The sequence below is a fragment of the Onychomys torridus genome, chromosome 5 (assembly GCF_903995425.1).
Source record: "Onychomys torridus chromosome 5, mOncTor1.1, whole genome shotgun sequence".
Taxonomy (NCBI): Eukaryota; Metazoa; Chordata; class Mammalia; order Rodentia; family Cricetidae; genus Onychomys; species Onychomys torridus.
Window position 1 is genome coordinate 97631598 of NC_050447.1, and position 26361 is coordinate 97657958.

Below are 26361 nucleotides of genomic sequence, written 5' to 3' on the forward strand. Positions count from 1 at the left end.
AACCAGAGAAAACAAAGGAAGCAAAGGCTTCCAGTGTCCGGTCGGTGGGTAGGAGGAACAGAATTCCCTACACTGACAGCAGACATTTTTACATAAAAGTCAGACAAACAAGCTTTGGACAATAAAGGACTGTCTGGGCCAAGACATCCTTCTTGGATTCACTGGCCAGACATGTGAATGCTCCCTCAATGCTGGACTCCCTAGTGGTTGCTGGGGCATGACACTTGGTAGACCAGTTCTCACTTAATGGAGCAGTGTCTCACAGAGAGGGAATGGCAGGATCTGATAATCTCAGACTCTTTTAAAGAATCAAAACAGGTGCTAACTTGGGCAACATGTACACTACAGTTGGCACAGTACAGAGAAGCTTAGCATGGCCCCTGCACAGGGACACACAAATTTGTTCAGCAAGATGCATTTCTGCTCTCTTCTGAATGTGGCATGTCTAATGCAATCATGAACTCACAGAAGGAATGGCTATCTATCCGTGACCTGACAAGATGAGGACAAGCCAGACTCTGACACAGAAGTGATATATATGGCATTCATGTGTGTATACATATACAAACATATATATGAAATGTGTGTTTCTTTTTTATGTAATGACATCTCTGCTCAAAATATATACATACACACAAAACTCAAGAAGGTAACATTGCCACAGCAGTTGGCCTGAAAGCTGGGCAGAGTTCATGAGTGTATGCTCAAGACTTAAGATCTAATGGACTTGGCCTTCTTAGGTTATAGACCTGCTTAGGATACCTTCTCCTTTCTTCTTTCATAGATCTCCCTTTGGGCACGCAGATGTCTGTCTAATGCCTGTCACAGCTGTATTTTAGTATCATTTATTTATTTGTTATTTTTTATATGTATGGGTTTTTGTTTGGTTTTGTTTTTGTCTCTGCACCATGCGCCTGCAGTGCTTACAGACGCCAGAAGAGGGCATCATGAAACTGGAGTCCCAGGCGGTTGCGAACAACCAGGGGGATGATGGGCATCAAAGCCAGGTCCTCAGCAGGAGAGCCAGACACAGCTGTATTTTAGAAGCCGATGACTTGTCTGGTTTCACAGGTTTACAGCTGGAGAGAAATTTTGACTCATCCTGGTTCATTTAAGCCTTTGAGGGCTTTAGAGATGTGATAAGAGTATTTTGCTTGGGAATAGAACATTGATTTTGTCAGGCCAAGAGTAAAATTTGTAGAAGAGATTGTGACTCAATATTCACACATTGAAACTCTAAACCCAAGCATGACTATTATGGGCGATAGGGACATAGGGCTTTGGCCTTGGAGGACACCAAGGCTCTTTCGACTCACTTGCTGAGAAAAGGGCAACAAACATACAGTGAGATGAAAGTCAAGAGAAGCAGAGTCTGGAGCCAGACAGAGGAGTGCCTTCGTCTTACATTCCAGGCTCCAGAAGAGGGAGAAATCACAGTACTATCCAGTCAGCAGCCAGAGGAGACCTGGATAGTGGAGCGTGTGCTAAGGGGTTAAGCCTTGACAGTCAAATAGTGTTGTAGAATATTATTGTAAGGTGTGTTACTTTTGTTTATGTTGCATTTGTTTAACTCTGTGAAGCTGTGTTACTGTGCCTGTCTAAAACACCTGATGGTCTAATTAAAATCTAAAAGGCCAATAGCAAGGCAGGAGAAAGGATATATGGGGCTGGCAGACAGAGAGAATAAACAGAAGGAGAAACCTGGGGAGAGAAAAAGATCAAGGAACGAGAGAGACTCCAGGGGCCTGCCACCCAGCTACACAACCAGCAATGGAGTAATACAGAAAGGTATACCGGAATGGAAAAGAAAAAGTCCAGAGGCAAAAGAAAGATGGGATAATTAAAGATAAGAAAAGCTGGCAAGAAACTAAGCCAAGCTAAGGGTGGGCACTGATAAGTAAGAATAAGTCTCCATGTGTGATTTATTTGGGAACTGGGTGGTGGGTCCCCCAAAAGAGCCAAAATGCCACCACCAACAAAATAGCATATACGGGAGAATTTGGAATTCAGCACTCTTCTTGAAGAAAAAGCTCAACTTATAGCAATGTGCATAAGTTCTAAAGCCCACAAGACATGCATTCCCTCATCATGGCCAGACCAGTAGTACCAACGAGAATTCTTGGGAAGAAGCTGCGTCTGCAAAGACTAATTAGAACTGCAGTGGTGTGGAGAGGTCCAGATGTTTTCACTCCAGAGGCTAATAACCTCATCTTGGGCTAGCCTTAGCCTCCTGCATAGCCAGCCCTTGCCCACTTCTGAGTCTGAACTGACATCTTGTGACCAGTAGACAAAAAAACATTTTGAAATCTGTTAACTTAGCAGACCACTAGCTTTCATCATCCCAAATGTTAAGAATGTCATCAAATAGCATCTGAGACCTAGAGAAAAGCTTCTCCCATCTTGCTTTATCCATGCCTCTGATGTACCCACCAGTCTATTTTAAGCTTGACTTGATTTATGACTTTCTTTATCTGTAAAACTATAGAACACCAAGGAAATGCTTACATGTTGGAAGATGGAATTTAGAATTTAGGGTAACCTTATTCTGAGTTCTCAGGCCATAGTCACTAAAATTTAAAAATAAACTAGTTTTTTGTTATTGTTTGAGTGTGTGTGTGTGTGTGTGTGTGTGTGTGTGTGTGTGTGTGTGTGTGTGAGAGAGAGAGAGAGAGAGAGAGAGAGAGAGAGAGAGAGAGAGAGCATAGATAGTTATTATGACCAGGAGGGAACTCTCAGAATGATCCTCTAGTTCAGCAGATGTTGGGTGTTGGGTTTCAGCCCCAACCTATCAAAGGGCTCCTTGAAGAGGGGAGTGAGGAATTGAGAAATGCTAGATAGAAATAGATAGAGACACAGGATAGCTTCAGGAGGGCCCTGGGTCAATATCCAGCAGCCTCGAGTTTATTTCTAATGGATTTTTATACACTAGTAAGGGAAGAGTCAAAAGACCTCCCCCTTCCAAGATCAAAGCACAACATACAACCAAGTGTAGACCCTTTAAAACATCTGGTAACCATGCCCCATTAAAGTGAGAAATCCATGGAGTCTGCTTTAAGAGCAAAGGAATTTATTAGGGGAGAAAAACTCACTGTACAGAACAGAACTGTCACAGGTTCTGGAATGCTGGGGCAAAGTCTCATGGTGTTCGGGCTGTCTGAGTTAGTCCTGCATCTAAGTCCCATGAGGGAGTGAAGAGGAGACTGCCTACATTCCTGTCAGGTCTTAAGGGTCACCTAGAGGCCATGCCCCAGGGGCAGGGACTTCAAGATCATAGGCGGGTAGAGCAGTTACCTGCTGCATCTCTAGGGGTGGTGCTTCAAGGTCATAGCTAGAACTGCTACCCATTACATCTCCCTCTTTTGTCTAAGTAAGAAAGTTTTAACCTAATATGAAACTATATACAATAGGAACCATTATCAAGTATGGTCCAGGAGAGGGGAAAGGTAATAACCTAAACAAAAATAGAAATACAACCAGCAAGAACAACATCAAACAAGAGGACATACACTAAAATCTAAAGATGTCCAGAACACAGGTAAATGGCATGTTACAGAGATTACTCCAATAGCTGTCTTATTCTAAAAATATCTAACTTTAGTATCTGAAATGTCCTTAGCTAAGATATGAGCGGTTAATAACTATAACTGTCTAGTCTTCAACCCCATGAAAGACCTGAGAAAACCGAAAATGCAAGCAAGCAATTTCCAAAAATTTTGTGAGCATAGACAGAGACAGCTGGCAGCCTGGACAATAACCTAAAGCTTCTCAGCACCGTTGGGCATCCAATTTGGCTATAGGCCTAGAATATTTGATAGGTCATTTTCAGAAGCAGGAAGTTTGAAAGACCATCTTACCCTGTCTTGGCCAGATTCAGTAGTTGCTTTTCCTTGTGTCCCCCTCATCCTGCTCATCTGCAAAGGACAGTATTCATATTGTCAGCAGTCTAGGCAAGGGCAGTTCTTTGCCCAGCAGTCCATTATGTGTCTGTAAAAAGAAAAACTTCTAAATGGAAATGTCTTAGAAGCCCAATATTCTCTTGGGATCAGATCAGTATTGTATTGCCAGGAGCAATTGTGTATCATGTCAACAGAATTCTAAGTTATCAAAATGTATAAATGCCATATTCTCTAGGTCTATGAAGTGTTTGAAGATTACCTATCCATCTGACATGTGTCTGTAAATTTGGATAACCTAACTAACATAACTTTAGAAATGACAAGCATGGGTGACTATAAGTCTGTAAGTCTTATTTACTTAAATAACCTAAGGACTAAGGCTTCACATTAACAAAGTAAACAGTCTGTAAGCAGATGTACCATATAAGGACAATGACCTCAAAATTGTTACAATACACAAAATATCTTAAATGGAGGTAGAAATGTATAGTGCAATATGATAACATTCTTTTTTTTTTTTTCCTTCAGAGCTGAGGACTGAACTCAGGGTCTTGCACTTGCTAGGCAAGGGCTCTATCACTGAGCTAAATCCCCAACCCCAACAATATTCTTAATATGTATCAATATGCAAAATATCCTAAACAGAGGTAGAATATACAGACATTATGACAAATATAATTTCACATTTATATCAATATTTAAAATATTTCACATACAAGTAGGAACATGTGTTCAGTATGATGATCGTAGTTTTGAATTATGTCAATATACAAATTATCTTAAATATGAATATAAAAATGGTTTACATTTGTATCAATATACAAGAATCCATATCAGTGCAAATTAACTAAGGCTGATAGTTTGCTAAATTAGTTTACTAGTAGATACAATAATCTACCTCAATATACTATACTTATCCATTCCCCTTTTTTCTTTTCCAAAAAGGAATCCTGAGTCTAATTTTTATTGTTCCATCCCCAACTATAACAACTTATCCATACCCTGAGAGAATGAAAACTTTTGGGAAAAGGGGCTTTGTTTTCTTAAAATTGCTTTCTGCTCTTAGGGGATGACAGTATCTTTGTGGGATCCTGTAAGAAAGCTGTAATGTTTATAGCTAGTCTCAGAGTAATGTGTCAAGTTATCTGAGGTTCTGGCTACAAGTGTAATATAATGGATCATCTCATCTTAGAACTGTCCTGAAGAGCTTGCAGTCCAAAGCTGATCATTGAGTAATGTTCTTAGGTACAATGGGGTCATTCCAGACTGACTAGAGTTGTTGTGGGGCCCCATCTTCCTTCTGGGAACTTCAGAGATTGCAATTGAAAAGACTTATTTTTTCATTGTGGAAAATTTGAACATTATTAATATCAAAATGAAAAGTTTGGATTTGAGATGACTCGAGGAAGGAGTTCCAGAAATCAAGGATAAGCATGGAAAGAAATAGAATCTTGACAACAATGGTCCCTAGATTATTGATTTTCTTCTGTTCCACACCAGTTGGCTCTTCTGATATGAGACAGAATCTCCTACATTTTTCTTTTAGCAACATGCTTCGATTTAGAGGAGAGAGCCAGATTCCAAGTCCAAAGCCAGCTTGATTTATGATTGAATGGGGATCACAACTATTCTAGAGTTAGATATTGATGTTAGGTAGTGAGATGTTACCCTGTAGAGGGTATTGGTACCAATAGGTCCTTTCCATCTGCTTAGATGTCCAGGTGTCCAAGGCCTTGTGATTTCTTGAAGATGGGTATTTCTATTATCCTGTAAAGACAAAAAAACAGAACCCTGCCCTGACTCTTGTTTGTTGAAATAGCTATCCACTGCACTCCATGGCAAAGCATCTCGTATTTTTGTTTTTGTTTTTTCTCCTTTCTTTTTGGGTGTGGCTTTATTTTGTCTTCTTGGTTTGGGGGGTGGTTGTCTTTGTACTGTTTTTTTGGAAAAGGACTTAAAGTTGGATGGATAGGGAGGAGAAAGGCCTTGGAGGAGGGAGAATATAATATAATTAATTATATTTAAATTAAAAATTGTTTTAAATATAATAAAAAGTCACTGTTTAGTATGCATAAATATGATAATAAATATATAAATAAAAGTAATATGCATTTGACAGAAGTAATTTATTTAAAATTTTTGAGTTTATATCAAGCTATTTCAATACTAAAATCAACTCCCTACTCTCATCTCTTTATCTGATCTTGCCTCATCATACTCTATCTCTTACTAATTATATTATTTCCTTGAGTGGTTTCTTCTCTTTTAAACTCTCATTACATTAAGATATCCTTATTAAACAAACTAATCCTAAAATTATTTTCAGCCTTAAAGCCAAAAATCCAAGTTTAGAGCTGAGCTTCTAAAAACTTAGGGATACTCCCCTGGCTGTTAAAGATACCTGAATGAAGCTGTGTATCTGTCTTCCCCTGATCGTCTTCTCTGGTGGGTACCCCATAACACATGTGTTTCATGTATGTTTATGATAACTGTGTGACATGTGAGCATATGATCACTGCTTTTGTATATTTTTGGTTGTTCTCACATGTTTGTGTCACTTTTTAAAAAAAATGTGGCCACTTCAGTTCTCTCTTTTAAAGAATTTTTTTTTTAAATGTACAAAAATTATTTTGGGACATGCTCAGTTAAAATGTATATGTATATTCACATTTTAAAATTGTGATCATATATGACAAGTTATATTAAATACATAGTATTGTTTAAATTAAGTATTCTAAACATCTAAAACCATCAAGATAGTATCTTTTAGCCTATTAAATGTCTTAAAAAATCTTAAAATACTAATTGTTTATATAAAACATGTCATAAGATAAATGTCTCATAAGATAAATAATTGAAATAATTATTCATCTTCTTGGCTTAAAAATAAATAAAGTCATAAATAAAGCCTCATCCTGTTCCAGATGTCTCATAAACCACCTCCCCTCCAAAAGATGTCTTTTTCTATCAAAACCAATTTCAAGATGCCTTTTCTAATAACTTAAATCTTTAACAAATAATTAATTTAAATTTGGTTAAGGACACCACACAAAAATTAATGTAATTTACCTGCATTTGAATATATGGTAGTTTTTTAAGATACCATATTTATGTTTTCTGATCTTTAAAGACAGCTTCCAAGCTTCCATTTAAAATTACCTCATCAAAGTTGTTTTCCAATAATTGATAATAATGTTAAGATTAACGCATGCCGTCAAAAGATTATAAAGATGGACATGGTTGTAACTAAGATGGATGTAATATAAGTGTTATAAAACTTTTTATGATCAAAATTCAATTTCCTTAAGCATTGATCCATTCTTAGTATTGTTCACCAAAAAAACCCTCTTAAAACAATAAAAACTGCTGGGCGGTGGTGGCACATGCCTGTAATCCCAGCACTCGGGAGGCAGAGGCAGGTGGATCTCTGTGAGTTCGAGGCCAGCCTGGTCCACAGAGCTTGTCCAGGACAGGCTCCAAAGCTGTCTTGAAACCCTGTCTTGAAAAACAAAAAACAAACAAACAAAAAACAATAAAAACTTTGTTTCATCATTTCACCTAAAGGAAATTTAAAATCTGTGATTAAATTTTAATTTTATATGCTTTCTCATTAGACCTTTTGCTTTTTTGGATAGTTATTACTTTAATAGTAGGATAAATTCTGTTTGGTGAGTTATCCCTATTTGGGACATCCCCACTAAACTATATAGTGATTGTTGAACTCACTTTAGTAGACAAATATTTAAATATTTTATAAAATTTGCTCTTTTGAATAAACAGCAAATAGTATTGTAAAATACTTTTAAATATAATAGCTAAAATTCTGATTGTTACAGAGTCTTTGTCAAAGGATACATACAACATTGTTTGATCAGCTAAAAGAAAGAAGACATAATGTAAAAGACTCCTTTCTGATTAAGTGACCAGAACTGTATTCAGGTACTTCTCATTCACTCTGGACTGTTACAATTTGAGGATTTGAACTTTCTCACACAGACTGAGAACTCTTTAATGAAGAGTTGAGGAAATGCTGAATAATAGATACTCATCTTCAATGCCATTGACAGCTGAGCACCCCAAGTAACTAAACATTTCTCTCACTTTTTAATGTTTCTTAAATGCCATACAACTAAAAAATTTTAAATTGTTTATATTTAATATTATACATGGTATATTTCTTAAGTGATAAAATAATACAATTTTGTTTTTAACTAAGTTACAAATGAAGATATTATTTCTTTTCATTATTTCTTATTATGCTTATCCCAAACATATGCATTATTCAAAACTAATTTTCATGTTTAAAAGATTCAAATGTTTTCACTGCCTTATATATGTGTGTATGTGTGTGTGCGTGTGTGTGTGTGTGTGTGTGTGTGTGTGTGTATGTATATAAGTACACATTTAGATTCACTTGTTATTCAGTATAATTTGATAAAACAAGAAAATCTAGGTTTTAATCAAACTTTAAATCCTTTTACTCTAGCTAGAGTTAGGCTAACTCTTCTTGTTCATATTATACAAAAGCCATAAATCTCTAATCACAACATTCATAATTTTTCATACCTTAAGTGTTGATGTTTCTTGATTAAATTAATATCTAAGTTATACTATGCCATAATTAATCAGGAGTAAAAACAATGAAACAATATTTGTATTTTACTAATTTAAAAAAAAAAAAAAGGACATCATTATAGTGACTCCTTCCAGATTTCCATTTCTACACATTTAAATGTAAGTAGGGTAGCTCCTTGAGTACAGATAACTGAATACATGGGAAAACTTAGAGTTAATTTAGTTTAAATCCTATGCACATTTTTGTTGATTTAAATACATGTTTCCTTCATCACTCAATTAGGTCAAACCAAGTTCTTGATTATTTTAACTTTAGGTAACATAATACTATTATATGTCACATGTAACTGCTGTGACTTACCTATAGGAAAAGAAAACAAAATGAAGATCAAGATCATGATGGCTAATAGTTTCCTTATGATCTAGGAATTTCTTTCTTATGACTTGCAAGCTATTCTTCTCTCCTGAAGACTGTTGTCCTGCCCACTACTTAGCTTTATCTACATCAGATCCTAGGAATAAAGTTCTTGCTACGAGGGATATTATAATATTTAGTAAATAATACACAGCCCCCAGCATGCACAAAATGTGATGCTTGGACAAACTGTCAATGAGAATTTCTGGGAAGATGCTGCATCTGCAAAGACTAATTAGAACTGCAGTGGTGTGGAGAGGTCCAGATGTTTTCACTCCAGAGGCTAATCACCTCATCTTGGGTTAGCCTTAGCCTCCTGCACAGCTACTCCTTGCCCACTTCTGAGTCTGAATTAACATCTTGTGACCAATAGATTAAAAACATTTTGAATCTATTAACTTAGCAGACCACTAGCTTTCATCAGCCCAAAAGTTAAGAATGTTATCAAATATCATCTGAGACCGAGAGAGAAGCTCCCCCAATCTTGTAACCACCCCTCAGATGTACCAAACAATTTATGAATTATGAATTTCTTTGTTCTGTAAAACTATAAAACATGGGCTGGAGAGATGGCTCAGAGATTAAGAACACTGGTTGTTCTTCTAGAGGTCCTGAGTTCAATTCCCAGCACCCACATGGTGGCTCACTACCATCTATAATGAGATCTGGCTCCCTCTTCTGGCCTGCAGAAATACATGCAAACAGAACAGTGTACACATAATAAATAAATAAATCTTAAAAACAAAACAAAACTATAAAACATCAAGAAAGTGCTTACATGTTGGAATGTGGAATTTGGGGTAACCTAAATTTGTGTTCTCAGGCCATGGTCACTCACATTTGGCTGTAGAATAAACTATTGTTCCATTTATAGTAAGAACTGTTACATTGTGTCGTCCCTACCCACCTCCAACAACAAAAATAACAACCACCTAGCGGATCAGTGTTTTTAAGGTAGCCAGAAGATAAAGGATAATGATGGGTGTGGTAAGGGTTGAGTCTTGACAAGCCCGATATTATACACCGAAGAGTCTGGAACCCAGTGCTCTTGTTTCTCACAGAAAAAGCCTCAACTATCAGCAATGAGGATAAGTTCTAAATCCTACAAAATATATATTCCCTCACCATTGCCATGCTACTATTAAAGTCCTCACAGGTTACAGGTGTAAGGATTCTGTCCTTAATTACATCATCAGCCTGGGACGGCCTGGCCTAAAAAGCGGGCGGGCGGGCCCTCTGTGTGTCTCCCTTTTCTCTTTCTGCTCTCTTCCCTCTGTGAGGTCTCTTTGTTTCTCTGGTCCTTTCTCTCTCTCTCTCTCTCTGTTTCTCTCTTTCTCTCCCTACCTCTCTCTCACTCTCTCCCCCTCTCTCTCCCAATAAAGCTCTAGAAAGGTAACCATGGCTGGTGACTTTCCTCCAGCACTCTCCTCTGTTGGCATGGCTGCTGTGGCAGCCAGCCATGAGCAGCACCAATTTAACCTACAACAGGGAACAAGGAAAATCTGATTTTACTGTTTGACAACTCAGCTTATTCTGAAGCATTCATGACATATTCTAATTCCTCTGAGTGGCACAATAGTTCTTGTTATTTAAAACAAAATAGACTTGTTATTTAAAAACAGAGATTGATTTGTTAATAATGTTAATAATACAGGTGATCAATGTCTGTAGCAGATGCCATCCTGATAGGAACTTTTCCTGCTTTGGTGCAAAGCAGGCACAAAAAGAAAGGCAAGAGTCTTTTGCTGCACATGAACTTTCATTAGCTGCAGTGTGAGTGGACAGTATACAACTAACTTTCTGATAATCCTTTCATACACATGTATTATATTTAATATTTTAAAGGAATAAATATAAAGATGAATGACTACAATTTAGGGTCATCAGATGATAAGCTTCTAGGGAAACAACCTATGCATACCTAAAATACATATATTTATATTTTTAATCTACAGTACTTCAAATGGGTACAAGGAAAAAACACCCACAAGAATGAGTGGCAATGGCAGGGAGCAAGGGAAAGAATATTATTTATTGTCCACCAGTTATTTGGAAATGTAAAGGGATAGAGCAAATGTAAAGGTGATATTGTATTAAAGTTTGTTTTTATTTTTGCTTTACCTTTGTTCTGGATATGTAAAAAACCAAATGATGACTCCCACTCAGTCTTATGTCTCAGTAAAACCCCAAGATAAATGTTGTCTCTGGTACCTGAGTATCTTCCCCAACCAGGAAGCCAGGGAGCCTTTATTAGTGTGCCCCAGTATAAAGACTTCCCCAGGACCCACGAGACAAAATTGGTGGAGATCGGCTCAAGACCTGAAAGCCAGCTGAAGCTGCCGGGTATTTAGTGCCCTGTCCAGCAGGATTCTGTAAGCAGGATTCTGAGATGTAAATAGTGACAGTGCAAAGTAGAAGTCAAAATACCATGGTAGGGATGAGCTGGGACAGAGCTGTATGGGATGCTCTGTGCTTGGTAGCCTGATGTTAGCTGCCCCATCCACAGTCAGTGATGTACAACTGGTACTCTTGTATTTCTCCATTAGAAAGCATGATCTACTGGAAAAGATGGTGTGCTCTTAGAAGTTTTAGTTTGGTGTGCTCTTATTGTCTTCCCTGGTAGTAAACTGACCTAGCTCCAAAAGCTTTCTGGCTGGCTTAGTCTCTGATGCATTCAATTCAACAGTGACTCAGTGCCCTTTTTATCAAGGGTCTATTTGTATTCCCAAGCCGAATATTTACAATTTAACAAATTGAGGCCTTCCTTGACCTCATGGTCTTGCTGAAGACAGAAACAAAAAGGTTAACAATGTTCACGATGTATCCATTCACTAGCAAAGGTTCCAATACAAACATTGTTTTGGGAACCTGGAACAAAGAATTCAAATCTCAGATCTTCTCTATCTTCTCTCCTAACTCATCATGTGGAAACAGTTCCCTCAGCTCCTGAAAACCATCCTCCCATGATATAAATCAAGTCTTTGTTTTGCTTTTTCTACCCTGAATAAAAGCTGTGCTGGCCCCACTGAAGGTTCAGCATGCTAACACACTGTCAATTTTTAACTCATGTCTCCTTTATGCAGATTGGGGGAAACTTTTTTCTTAAGGTTCTTCACAGTTTAGAATGCCACTAAGTAACTATTTTTGTTATAGAATCCTCTGTATAACAAATTCCATTCATTATTTTGTACTGTTTCTGTTTTTCGCATAATAATCTCTTAGGCAAGGATGGTTATAGAACAACTAAGCATTTAGAGTGCTGGCTTTCTAAGCCTGGGGACTTAGTTTACTTCTTTCGACTCTTCCTCTGTTCTTCATCAAGGCAACAGAACTTCTTTTTGATTGTTGGCTTACAGGGATTATTGGTGGAGCGCACAAGTGACTGGCGTCCAGCGGTGCTTAACCAGCCATCCGGATCAACCTCTCTGTTTTAATCTCAGGGCACACACAACAGAGTTTGTTTTTTTCCTAGCAAAGTGAGCAAAGATACAGAAATATTGAGGCAGGGAGAGCTTAAACACACCCTGGGACATTTGGGTTCAAAGGTAATTTGGAAAGAAAATGAAAATGATTCTAAGGCTCGTGAAGTGAGAACCAAGGATCTAGGTTCTTAAACTTGGAGGAATGCTGAACTGGATGTTTCACCTCAGAGGATGCTACGCACAGTGAGACCAGACTTTCCCAAGCACGGTTGCTGTAAGAACTCTCCTAACGCCTTGGCAGTAGGCATGTGATTAATGCACAACTGCACTTCCAGCACTGAGGAGCTTGAGGCACGAGGATCAGAAGTTCAAGGTCATTCTCAGCCACCTAGCAAGTTTGAGGCTAGCCTTGGGCACACAAGACCCTGCATAAACAAACAAAAACATCAATATTCCTAACATTTGAGAAATGATAGCAGTAAACTCGGGAGTTCAAGACCAGCGTTGGTTATGTAGCAAGCACTCAGCTTGGGCTGCATGAGATTGGTTTCACTTTAGACCAAACATCTCAGAAAATAATTTCTCTTAATTTTTTTTTTTTTTAAATAAAGCCTAGAGCTCTGGTATCTCCAGGTGGTCTCCCATCCCAGTACTGACAGGCACGACTTTTTAGCTTCCACAATTAGGGGCATTTAGGGTAGTATGGCCTCAGACAGAATAATCTTACAGCAGTCAAGGTGGTTGTTTTTCTTCTGTCTTAATTAGTTTCCTTTTCGAATGCATGCTAGGGAACCAGTGAGAGGCTCCCTGGGTCCTCAGACTTCAGTCAGGGTTACAAGACCACAAGGACCAACTTCTGTTTGGATTAAGAAACACAACACTATGCTGGGTGTGGTGGCCCACACCTTTAAACCCAGCACTGGAAGGTAGATAGAGGCCGGCAGATCTCAGCCTGGTCTACAAAGTGAATTACAGTCAGGGCCACACAGAGAAACCGACTCGAAAAAAGGAAAAAACCCAAACCAAAACAACAAAGCCACAACACTTCTAGTAGTACCTATGGATTTGAATTGTAGGCGCTTCCTGGTCTCATCCTCAATGCTTCAGTGGAGTGTCACAGGCTTTAGACTAAGTGGCTCCTGTGCTTGGTCAGTCTGTACAATGAAGGCACAGTCCACCCTGTCCACTGGGCTTCCCTGACCCTCGTTTCCCATTCAAGTCATGCTACCCTAAGGAAAAAGTTGGTGATGTCAAGAGCCCAGAATGGAGTTGGGAGTTTCCCTAAGGTTCCAGACAACCTCTATTTCCTTTGTTTCTGGGGAGGCCGGAGGCCCAAACTCTCATTTGCTTTTCGTAAACTGAGAGATATGTTTAAATTCATTATTTTTTATTGCAGTTCCTTGATTACCTTGGGAGGTATTAATAGTTAAAATAGACACCCTTCAATTTATACTGAGACAGGCTACCATTCTGCTTAGACCGGCCAGAAGTCGAAGTTATGCTCTCAGATTTCCTTATGTGTCCAGTTATACTCTAGGAAACCCTACTGACCGTGGCCCATACAACACTGCACACTACAAAATGTCAAGCCTTATTTTGAGTAACTTATTTTGAGCCTTATTTGCTCGCCAGGTTAGGGTAAACTTTCATCACTGCATTTTGTTTTTTGAGACATGGTTTGTGTAGCTTTGTGCTTTTCCTGGAATTTTGCCTGACTCCCGATTAAAGGCGTGCTCCACCACCGCCCGGCTCATCGCTGCATTTTGTTCAACTCTTTCTTTGAAAGAGTGGGGGCTCTGAAAAGAGCCTTTGGGTTTGAAGTTTCCAAAGTTTTGATGGTTGGTTGTCAAATTACTTTCCCTTGGCCTTGTGGTGGCTCTCGGTCTTCTTGGGCAGCAGCACCGCCTGGATGTTGGGCAGGACGCCGCCCTGCGCGATGGTGACGCGGCCCAGCAGCTTGTTGAGCTCCTCGTCGTTGCGGATGGCCAGCTGCAGGTGGCGCGGGATGATGCGCGTCTTCTTGTTGTCGCGGGCCGCGTTGCCGGCCAGCTCCAGGATCTCGGCCGTCAGGTACTCCAGCACGGCCGCCAGGTAGACCGGGGCGCCGGCGCCCACCCGCTCCGAGTAGTTGCCCTTGCGGAGCAGCCGGTGCACGCGGCCCACGGGGAACTGCAGGCCGGCCCGGGAGGAGCGGGTCTTGGCCTTGGCGCGAGCCTTGCCGCCCTGCTTGCCGCGTCCAGACATTACTATGAAAACAACAAGACAACCCAAAGTACTAAGTCCGTTAAAGCATGTCTGCTTTTATAATCGGTTGCTGGATAGTAAAAGCAACTACATGATTGGTTACAGTAAGGCTCAGCGATATAGCCAATAGAAAATCTGAGTCTCAAACCCTCATTTGCATAATCCCACCCAGGAAGCCACCGACTTTTCTTCTTCCAATTAGCTAGGACTCATTTGAAATCCTTCATTAGCATAAACGCCCTATAAGTAGGAGAAGTCCCCTTCCAACCCACATTGAGCTTCCGGTGTTCTGAGATCCGAAGATGCCTGAGCCCGCGAAGTCCGCGCCCGCCCCGAAGAAGGGCTCCAAGAAGGCGGTGACCAAGGCGCAGAAGAAGGACGGCAAGAAGCGCAAGCGCAGCCGCAAGGAGAGCTACTCGGTGTACGTGTACAAGGTGCTGAAGCAGGTGCACCCCGACACGGGCATCTCCTCCAAGGCCATGGGCATCATGAACTCGTTCGTCAACGACATCTTCGAGCGCATCGCGGGCGAGGCGTCGCGCCTGGCGCACTACAACAAGCGCTCGACCATCACGTCGCGGGAGATCCAGACGGCCGTGCGCCTGCTGCTGCCCGGGGAGCTGGCCAAGCACGCCGTGTCCGAGGGCACCAAGGCCGTCACCAAGTACACCAGCTCCAAGTGAAGTGGACATGCCAAGTAAGCCTCTATCGCGATTCCAAAGGCTCTTTTCAGAGCCACCCACCTTTCAAAGAGAGAGTTGTGGCCAAACACTGCATTTAGCTTAATTTTTAATAACGTTTAGCCAGAAGCTATTGAGGGTACCTTCTGGGAGTTTACTTTTCGTTTAATTCACCAATCCTAGTTTATGTTACTTTCAAGCTACAATTGCTTTGTTCGCTGTGTTTTGAAAGAAATATTTCATAGGGAAATTTTCGCTTTCAGAGCCTTGTGCTAAGCGTCACTTCCGGTGAAGCTGAGTCACTCCACCAGAAGGAACGAAGTTACAAAGCAAGGGTGACAGATTAGGGAGACAATAAATAGACCTGGTATTGTCCTGTGACCACTGGAGGAGGTTTGTCTTTAAAACACTTGTTCCAGAGGGTTTATTTAGTGGAAGAAGCGCTTTCAGATTTGCTTTCATTTTGAAAGATCTAAACAGGAGGAGCCTGTTACAAAGTATACAGCCTTTTCATAATTGTAGATTTAACAAATATACTAGAGTTACTTAGCCTAAGACCCCTGAGGTCGTAGATCAGTTTTTGAAAGCCTCATAAGGGTATAATAAAATGTGGTCTGGCATTATCAAACGTCTCCGACTCTGACAATCGCCAGCCCGAGATTCTGTGAGTTGTTCCAATGTAGATGTAGACATTTGTCACGTTAGAGCACTTTGTCCAAGTTATATTTTCAGTCTCAGCGACATAAAAGCGTAGAGAGGGGTGAAGGGAAGAACCGAAGCGGCCAGTGAGGTGGGGGTGAACGGAAGGAAGCACAGGACTTGAGCAAGAACCGCTGAAAAGAAAGCCATTGCGGTGAATGCTGACTTAATAGAGTCCTTAGAGGATTTTTCTATCCCTCTGCTTATCCGGAAGAAGGTCTAGTGTCATTTCGTCCACCCTAACTGCTCTCTGAAGAATTCTGGCCCTAAACACTGGCTTTTAGCTCAGTACACTTCCTCGAGACCCATTTCTTTTATGAGCTGTCTCGCCTTTTCGAAGAAAACAGTTCCATAGCTTACTCTTCCCCGATACAAGTCAGCACCATGCTAATCACCTCCTACACCATTTATTTCTAGAAGCTGTGCTAGATACTGGTTATGTCTACATTATAAGCCAGCGGTGTGGGGAACCTGGCAGCCCTCTGGCGCTTCCGTCTCCTCCATGCTACAACAGCTCTGTTCTTGTTCAACTCTCCTGCTTTTTCTGGTTCTCATTTGGATGAATTGGTGCCAAAGGACCACAAATCAGGCTCAAAAGTGTATAAACAGGCTCCAGGGTTGGAGGAGTTTGATACTCTGCATTTGACAACAGTTCAGAGTGATGGTTTTTTCTCATCCAGTGAGATTCATTCTGTTTCTTTTGTTTCATTTGCCTTTTTTATCTCCTTAAAAACTTTGTGAGCCCATGTGTGTGCATGTGGTGTGATGTGTAGTGTTTGTATGAGTTCAGGGGGTTGTTAGTTTGCTCAAAAGTAGCACGCCTGTGTGAAAGAGAATGTAAATATAAAATAGCTGCCCCCAGTAACTTGATTTTAATGAAGCATAGACCCAAACAATACAGGTTCAGACCAGAAGAAATCAGTGAAACAGCCTGTTGTCTCAAAATCTCTGCAATCCATGCTTTGGTAATGCCTGCCAGTTGTCACAGGCAGGCAGGGTTATTGGCTGAAAGTTTTTATTGTTGGTTCCGGAGGGGAGTGAGAAACAACATACACACATGCGTGCTGAGACAGAAGGTTGCTTCTACTATGTATAAACTATTACTTAAACCTTAGTGATTTATTGTAAGGGATATGGCATAACAGTAGAATGTCTACCAAATTTGGAAGAGGACCAGAGGAGTACTCCTACCCCGAATTACTCCTGTTCCTGCTCCCACAGGACCTCTGACCTTTGTTTCTTTACTCAGAATCCTTCAATAGATACCTACATCTGTTCACCGAGGGTCAGCCTTTTATTCCACTTACCTCCTCTAAATTGCACAGCAGCTGTGAATCTTTCCTGTTTTAGGAATATGAGTAACTTTGAGCACATTGTCTATCTCAGTAGGAAATGAGTAAATTATAATGTAATTTAAATATAAACAGTACATCAACTTTAATTAAAAACTCTTAATTATTGTGAATTAGTCTACCTTCTTAGGCTTTGAATTAAGGTGTGGCCTCACATTCGTAACAGCATTTGCACATTTTTTTTTTTGTTGTTGTTGTTTATTTAATAGTTTGACATTTAGGTTGTGTTTAGATGGATCTTTTATCATAATGTAGATGTTTTACCATAATAATCTAGTTTACAGAAGTCTAGGGTTTATTTTATAAGAAAAAAAGACTACCTTAAATTTACCAACTTTTTCCACTAGGTTTATCTAGTTAAATAAAATCACTTTTTAATATAAAAATTTTAACTTGGGTATTGAACTAAATAAAATCATAAAATAATTTTTTAAATGGAGTGAAATTTTGCATAACAAGTGATAAGTATTCAATATGTCAGCTTAAAGACTGAATTCACACACAGATAATTACTTTAAGAACCTAGATGAATATTAAGTGGGAGGAATTAGTGCTGCATCATTGGATACTATATAATTTCTAACTTAGAGATTCCAAAATATAAGACATTGAAATGTCTGTTGCTGCCCAGGGCCCTATCCCCCGCAGGCTCTGGGCGGTCACAGAAATTGGAGAGGAGATGCGGACTAGGGAGCTTCTGGGACAGGCACACAGAAGCACACAGGAGACTTTTTTTCTGAGGGCCAAAGCTTAATTCTCCATTTTATTTTCCTCTCTGCTGGATTTTTCCCTTTCTTTCTCTGTTTTGTTCTTCTCCCGATGTCTCCCGTCTCCTTCCCAGCTCTCCTGTCTGTTTCCTAATCTTGTCCTTTTTATTTCTTCCCTCATATTTTTCCCTCTGTATCTTTCCTTCTCCTATTTTTTTCTTATCCTTTTCATATCAACTAACACAAAGATTTCTTTGTAAGAAGAGATTACCTCACAACCATAAGTTACATATTTTTCAAAAACAAATTAAAATCTTTACATATGAAGAACTCATATTAAGATTACAAGTTACATGTTTTCCTTAGAAGCCCACAAGTAGTTAAACATTTTTCTTTGTACTTATTTTCCCACCATAACATCTTCACCCAAAGCAATAATTCCTTTATTATTGATTAACAAAGTTTGAGCAAGCCGAGGTCATTTCAGCCAGTTCCTTTTGCACTGGCTGGCAGCTGCACAACTATGTTTTTCAGGGTGCATACCAGGGCCTGTGATTAATTCTGTACATTACATGATCAGGGAGGGAACTCAGGCCTGGGTGCAGGGACATGCTCATTGTCTTCCACGGTCATCCCGTGTTTCCACAGGCAGAATTTGTAGGTCTATGATGTATGAAACTTCCTTATTCTTACTGTCCATCTTCTGCAAATCTCACATCTAACAAGGGGGAAAGTTACTCCTAGCCTGTTTTTGTCTTTTTTTTTTTTTTTTTTTTAAATCTTAGTGGAACAATTGGCAGAGTAACCCAAACCATTTTCCTCATCGCCTTGATTGTTTTAGCCACCTGTATCTTTTAGGCTAACTCAGAAAGTTCAATTAATTCCTGGATCTAACTAATCATCATTGCTCTCATAAAAATCATCTTCATTATGATCTACAAGTAAGTTGCCCTGTGAGGAGTGGGATTTTCCCCGGAACAATCACCCCAAATTAGATACGGTGGGAGCCTTTCATATAGTAACCACATCACGATTGATACAGCGGGAACACGGCAGCAGCAAACACAAGGAAACACCGCAGAAGCAAGGGGCATTCTGGGAACAGTCCAGCCGGCCTTTGCCTCTCCAGGATGCACCCAGAGTAGCTCTGCTACCCCTGGGCTGTGTTCCATGAGCGCCAGGGCTGACTGCCACTCCTGTGACATGGCCACCCGCAGTTCCCTCTGGGTGACTCTCCTGTTGTTAACGCAGGTTATAATGAGTGTTGCTTACCAAACTAGAAAACACTGTTCTTTCAGTTTAGGGTGGCACTAGCCCTCCTTGCCTTTGCCACCTTAAATCTGTAGAAGGGAAAGATAATAGAGACGAACCACGGGCCTGGAGGGCCAGGCGGGTTTATTACTGGGACTTGTTAGTGTATATAGAAGGAAACACAATTGCTTGCTTCCTCTAAGGGCGGCCTTTAATGTCTACCAGGTTCCCTTGTTACAGAGGAAAACAAATAAGGATACAAGACAGTGATTATGTTTACTCTATGTTGGAAGGAAGTTGGTAGTCTTTAAGTAATACAGTAATTCAGTTTAGTATATCAGACTCTGAAGTGAGACTGTCTCTTCTTTTTGTGGGGCTGGGATTTATCCTCATATCCTAATGCAAAGATCAGTTCTTTACCAATCTCAAATTCAAGTTCTAGGTTCGTAATATTTTGGCAGAATGAGTTTTAGACCAAAAACTTATTTGGGGGGTTTTCTCAATTGTTTCTTGGTAACAACCAAATTTCCCTCCACACTGCAAAGAAAGTTAGGATACTAAAATAATTACTTGTGTTTGAGTTTCCAGGGACTGTCTACTTTAAAAATTCTTTAAAAATTATTTTGAGGAGAGTACTGAGGAAATAATCAGTCAATAATGTGCTTGCTCTGCTATATGAAGACCAAAGTTCAGTTTTCAGGGCTCATATAAAAAATGCTGGGGTATCGGTAGCGGTTTGTGCCTGTAGACAACACACAAGGAAATGGGTGCTAATAATTAACTGAATGTCCTTGACATATTGACAAACGCCACCACACCGACCTTGCGCAGTACAGTCATTACCCACTCAGAAAGACAGGATGAGGACCGAATGAAGCGCCAAATGAAGAGCACTGAGAAGCGGTTCACTCCAGTCAAATGCTGCAAAGCATTTTTCTGTGTTGAAAAGGAGAAGCCTCTGGGGTTGAAGTTTAATTCCAGGCAGCTTGTCACATGCTCATAGGGAGACTTTAAGGCAGTGCACTATTTCTGTGCCTGTTTGTTTGTTTGTTTTGTTTTGTATTTTTTTGTTTTGATGTAAAAAGCATCTTGCCAGTTCTAATATTATGAACTTAGAACTTAAATTTGAGATGGGTAAAAATGGAAAGCTATCAGAGAAAGATAAAAAATGTTTTTCCTTTAGAAATTATATCTGATCTATTTTGTGTGCTTGTGGTGGGTGGGGATGCACACACTTGACTCTGCACAAGGACAGTCAGGACAGTGTGAGAGAGTCCACTTTCCCATTCCACCGTGTGGACCCCCAGGGACTGAACTCAGGTCACCAGACTTGGCAGCAAGCACCTTTACTCTCTGAGCCGTATTGCCAGGTCAAGGTTAAAGATCTTTAATCCATACTGTCTGCTCTTGTCTGACAAAGTTTATATGTTTTCACTCTTATATTAAAAGGACTTGAAACGGCTTTATGTGGAAATCTTGGGAAAAGTCCATCTATCATAAAAAGAGATGGAATTTTACAAATTATAGAATTCAGATAAAAATGTCAGGTTGAGAGAAAATACAGCTGTTCCCCTCTCCCCTGCCCCCCATGTCCCATATATAATCTCTTTAGGAATACTCCTAAGGAGATTTAAAACAGTTATCTCCCAAGGTGTTTAGATTTAGCACTATTTTAGACCCTACTGGTAATCACAAGTTTATGGCATTAGAAATTCCTTTATCTGAATCTGATTCCAGAGGATACAATGCTCTCTTCTGGTTTCCATGGGAACCAGGCATGTAAGTAATATGCAGATAAACATGCAGGCAAAAGACTCATAAAATTAAATTAAAAATAAAATGAGCGAAGTGCAGTTTTTGGCTCTCCTAAAGATTTATGTAGAGCTACGTTGTGTGTGTGCTTTGTAGAATATTGTTGGTCATGCCCCAGTGACAAAGCTGGTCTTATTCTGACAATCCTTTTGAGAGGAGGCAACTCAGGGAATTCTTGACCTGCAGTCCTGGGCTTCCTCAGCGCTATCACATTCTCCAGCAGTAAAATAATTAGACTCAAGCCTCCCCAACTCACCCTCCCCCCCAAAAAAAAGAAAAAGAAAGAAGACTTTTGTCATGCTTAACCATGATTAACAACTTGCTGTAGTTTAGAATCTCCATGGAAACCACACTGAGTGTGTCTGCAAGGCCATGTCTGGAAAGATGTAACCCTGGATGAAGGTAGTACCATCCCGTGAGCTGGGGTTACAGACTGAATAAAAGGAGAAAGTGATCTCTTTGCTTCCAGACACTGGATGCAGGGTGACCAGCTACATTCCCGCCATCCTGCCTTTCCTGCCATGGTGGACTGGCCCTCGAGGCACACCAAACCTTCCTTCCTTCAGCTGCCTTGTCTGGCGTTTTGTTACAGTGACAGGGAAGTCATTCATGGACCTTCGTTCTCACTTTCCTCCTTCCTTCTCCTCTCTCTGTTTTATAGTGCAAAACTTCCCTCACCTTTTCTCTGCTGTTGTTAGCCAAGCTTAGCAAAATCGGTCCTTTTAACTTTCAACAAATGTCCAATTCTATTGTTAGACTTGCTCAAAGAATTGTGGTGATGCACACTGAACTCTAGCTTTACCCACAAATTTGGACTTTAATACACTGAAATAAATATAAAATTCTGAACATATGTAATATATATTATAAAATTGCTTAGGAATTCTACATAGATGACTCAGGTTCCAAAATATCGAATAGAAAAACAAACAAAATCCCCCAAACACTGCTAGCTCCTAGTGTGGATGAGCTATAATGTACTTCTTATAGATTTTAAAGATAGTGCTGAGGGTTCTGGATTCTAAGAATAAGAGGTTGCTCCTTCAGCCCAGTCAATTCTAAACATAAAGAGGAATCTTAATCAGGTCACTATGAGGGGAAGAGGCAATGGGCTCTGATGTGTGAGCTGGCTTTGTGGGTGATCTGGAGTGCATGAAAAGAACTCCTCGTTTTCCTTTAGGACCCTCCAGAGCTACTCTTAGCTTGGAGCTTGAAGGGCTGGGTCTTCAGACCTCTCGTGTATCTCTCTGCCATGCTGTGTGCTACAGGCACAATCCCAGGCCTTGCTGGTTTCCCCAACTGCTGGATCTCTTGAATTTTCCCCAGTTCTTGCTGTGCGGCAAACGCTTCACCACTCTGCAGGCATCTGTGTGGCCGCTTCCTGCCTGGGAGGCATCTAAATGGCCTCTTTCCAACTGTTCTGGACAACATTGTGCAATTGGGATTTGTCATTTGTAGACTCTGTCCTCTGCTTTAGTGACCACAACATTCCTAGGGCAGACCACCCAGCCTGCTACCCAGTCAGCACTCACACATGACAACTAATCCAGTTTTTTCAATACATTTTAAAGATGTGTTCTACACTTTGAATGCTGCTCTACATGTGTGCAGATGTAAATGAACAAAACCAGAAAGTCCTTCCTTTAGAGATCTAGGACTCTGAAGAGTGAGACAGGGAACATAATAAGGATGAAGAAAGAGCTTCTCTGTGGGACCCTGAACATCCTGGAGAAGCAAACAGCCGCAGGTTGGGAGATGAGATCTGTGGGCGGAGGAGCTTGACGTAAGCCAGTGAGAATGTCGACCATGAGGGTAACTCCAGGACTCTTAGGAAGCCAGCTAAGGGGTAGAACGTTGCTTGAGTTTGGTGGGGACAGGATTTGTAATCACTGACTAGAACATGGCGTTAAGGTCTAGCTGTGAGGAATAATGGGAAATCTGTGTTGCTTTGGGTGAAAATGTTGACTTTGTTTCCATAGATAAATATCAGATCAAACTGAGGTAATGAGTGTTTGCTGCCACATCTACAAGCTCTTGATGCTCAGTGGGAAACACCGGATGCTTATTGCTCCATGATAAGGTGTCTCATCAGGAGAAAGAGATAGAGTTTGTGCAATAGACCTTCAAGAAGAATGTCTCTTTCCAGTTTGTAGCTTGAATGTCCTTGGGTCCCAGATATCACAGGCTGGAAGACACCTGGTGGTGTTTGGGATCTCTGTGAAGGAGAATCAGGCCTGGCAGTGATCCACATCATTCTACCCACCTTTGTTTGGCCTTCAGTCGTCCCCAGCTCCAATAGGGAAACAGAGATACAAACTAGTCACCCACCCATCTGAAAAATAAACAAGGTTCCATGGGGACCCTGCAAGCGTCATGACTGCCAGGAACACAATCCTCTAGAGGTGAAGAATGAAACTCAAGTGAACTTTAGCAGGTGCTGGGACAAAATCTTCCAGAGTCTGACCTCAGGGTTTATTTTTCTTACACATTTAAGCACAATAAAACTTTGGGAAATGGTTTCCACATGGCAATTATCACATCAAAGCTCTAGGCATAGCGACATAGAAACCCCCTAACAAAGTAGCAAAGCACCAGAGACCTTTACAATAGGAAGGAGTTTTGTTAACTGACGAAAAATGCTCTGGGCAAGGGCCTAAGGAGGATTTGTAATAAGCATACGGATAGATTCTGTTGATGGAGGAGCAGAGTACATGGGACCACCTTCAGACGGATAGGTTCTATTTACTGAGTCACAAAGCTCAGGGAAAGGGCCTAAACAATGCTCAGGATATCAGAAGATTCAGGAAGGCTTGCTCCATAGAATAGCAAAAAGATCTCTAGGTTGTCAGACAACATCCACTCCAGCCTTCCCGGTGACCAAGCATCAGCCATTTGCTTCCTTTGGAGAAAACAGGCCCGAGTGCTTTACAAGTCTGGTTCCTCCAAAGCTTTCTGTGCCTCCTACATCTACCTGTCTGTTATTAAAAAGGACCCCACAACAGCTTCTCAGTTAACAGCGTCTGCTATGGCTTAGGTGTGGCCACAGTCTTCCAGTGACTCAAGGAAGGAGGCTTTCCCCCTTCTAACCCTTGCCCCGATGGATCACTGCTAAGGAGCTATCTCCAGAGACTGTCTTCTGTGCAAAGGACAAAGTCCCTCATGGGACTTCTACCTCAATCAGAAGACAAACACAAACGATGGTTAATCTAATTCTAATTGGATAGAATGTCAGGATGGCCTAAATTCTGGGGAACAAGAAGGGGTAGAGCAGAGAAAGGAGGATTATTCATGGCCAAAAATATAAAAACCAGGAACAATGATGCAAATGTTTGCTGTAATTAGTAGTTAAATGTAGCATAGTGCTTACTGTGTGCCAGGCTCTGTTCTAAGAGTTTTACTAAATTAATCCTCAGACAATACAATGTTAGCTGGAGGAATGCTTGAGGGATTAAGCCAGTAAAGAAGAGAAGTACAGACTGACTAATTCTGTCTTTGTACTATTGTGAATGCACGTCTTCACATCCCTGCTATTGTTTGGACTGCCCTGATTGTGGGTGTGATTTAAAGAAGTAGGTATAAAGATGAGTGTGAACACTTGAATGGAGAGCTGGGCTTCTTTGCAGCACAGTCTTTATTGGTACCTTTCTTGTTGTTTATATTTGTTTATTTTGTATGTGTACACTTGTCAGTCATGTTGTATATGCCCATGTGTGTGCACAGATGTACATGCCTGTGCATGCAGGCTGAGAGAAGAAAGGCTTGGGTGTCCTCTTCTAGAACTCTCTGCTTATTCCTTTGAGGCAGAGTCTGTCCCTATGTATGACCCATAGTCTGAACCTGCGTCTTGGGTCTTCTTGGCCAGGCTAGAAGCTCACAAATCCTTCCCATCCTTCTGTCCCTGCCCCTGCTTAGAGCTGCGGTTGCTCTGTAGGTTCTGCGGTCCAAACTCTTCATCCTCATTACAAAGCAAGCACTCTTTACCACGGAGCCAGTTCTCCAGCCCCAAGTTCAATGCCTCTTCAACCGTGTTTACAAAAGATCGTGTACACTTATATGTATTTAAACAAGCGTGCTGGAAGAAACACAGTGAGCTCTTGGGCTTTCAGAGGTCACACCCTGAGTTAGGAGAGACAGTTGAAAGGCATACCTCTCACCGGCTAAAGAGAGAGAATCCCTGCTTTGCTCCCCTCTATTGACACCAGGCTCTTCCTGACAGGGGCTTGTTAGACACCACCAAAGAACAGCGTTGACCACTTTGTTGTTGTTATTTCGTTAATGCCTGTAAAACACATCAGGAAACGAAGTCTTTCTAAAATCAAGTGATGGCCTGGGTGTTACATGGTCAAGCGAGAGGCACAATTGCAAGTCCTTCGATGAGTTTAACTTTGGCACACTCCCCGCCAGACTCGTATGTCAGCCCACAGCTATTAGAGGGAATTATCTACTGGGCGAACCCTGTATATATCCCCTTCACTGGACTTGGACATAGACAAAGCATCATTTAATTTATACCTTTGTTGACTTGTCAAGAGGAAGAGGAAAATACATTTTCTAACACCCCTCAAATGGACTTAGCATTTTGGGGCACTTTTTCATTAGACAGTACCATTTGTTGTAAAGTAAGTGACTTCTGCAGCTTCCAGAATGGATGAGCATTTGAGAGAATGAAGGTTCCTGCGTCGTAGGAATAGCAAACATTACTTTCTCCTGCTCCTCTCATGCAAGGACCCTTGCAGTCCTGCACAGGCAGCTGCTCAGGCCCCCCGCTCAAGCCAATTCTCCCACTTTATACCATCCCTGTGCCTGGACAGTGCCGCCACTCCCCTTAGGGACAACCCTTGCTCCCTTTTCCACCTGAGTGATTCCTGCTCTTTAAGGCCTCGGTCAGGTGGAACTCCCAGAACACTAACTCCATAATCCCATTAATCCTTTACTGAAGCCAGGCTCAAGTAGCACAATGGGGAGGTTTACTGCATAGGCCCAGCATCTAAGAGCACCTGGGGAAATCTTTGTCTGTGGCTGAATTCCATCTTCTACAGCCAGGAGGAGAGCAGCAGTAGCTACGGCATAATGTGGTTGTGATGAATAAATGCATTGAACTGTGTTTATGGGCTTCTCAGAACACTGCCTGTCTCAGAAAAACCAGTCTACGGTAATCCCCATTGTCATTTTCACATCAGTAGAAGAGCAGCAGGCTTCTGCAGAATAGCCAGAGTGAGTCAACCTTTCTCTTTTCTCTCTCTACAGGAGGAGGAGACCTGATGTCTTTTGTACCACTCATCAGTGCTGGATGTTGTTTCCTTTGGCA

The 26361-nt window shown here is 40.9% G+C and overlaps 2 protein-coding genes and 1 non-coding gene across 3 annotated transcripts; 2 read left to right on the forward strand and 1 right to left on the reverse strand.

Moving 5' to 3' along the window:
• Window positions 1–318: 318 nt before the first annotated feature.
• LOC118584921 lies at window positions 319–422 on the forward strand. The gene has a single exon (XR_004945089.1). It is a non-coding gene; the product is annotated as a U6 spliceosomal RNA (small nuclear RNA).
• A 13737-nt stretch (window positions 423–14159) lies between these two features.
• LOC118583731 (histone H2A type 1-B) lies at window positions 14160–14552 on the reverse strand. The gene has a single exon (XM_036187330.1). The coding sequence runs from the start codon at window positions 14550–14552 to the stop codon at window positions 14160–14162; it is 393 nt and encodes a 130-aa protein (XP_036043223.1).
• Window positions 14553–14816: 264 nt separating this feature from the next.
• LOC118583735 (histone H2B type 1-C/E/F/G/I) lies at window positions 14817–26361 on the forward strand. The gene is made up of 2 exons (XM_036187334.1): window positions 14817–15249; window positions 26301–26361. The coding sequence occupies exon 1, from the start codon at window positions 14855–14857 to the stop codon at window positions 15233–15235; it is 381 nt and encodes a 126-aa protein (XP_036043227.1). The 5' UTR covers window positions 14817–14854; the 3' UTR covers window positions 15236–15249; window positions 26301–26361.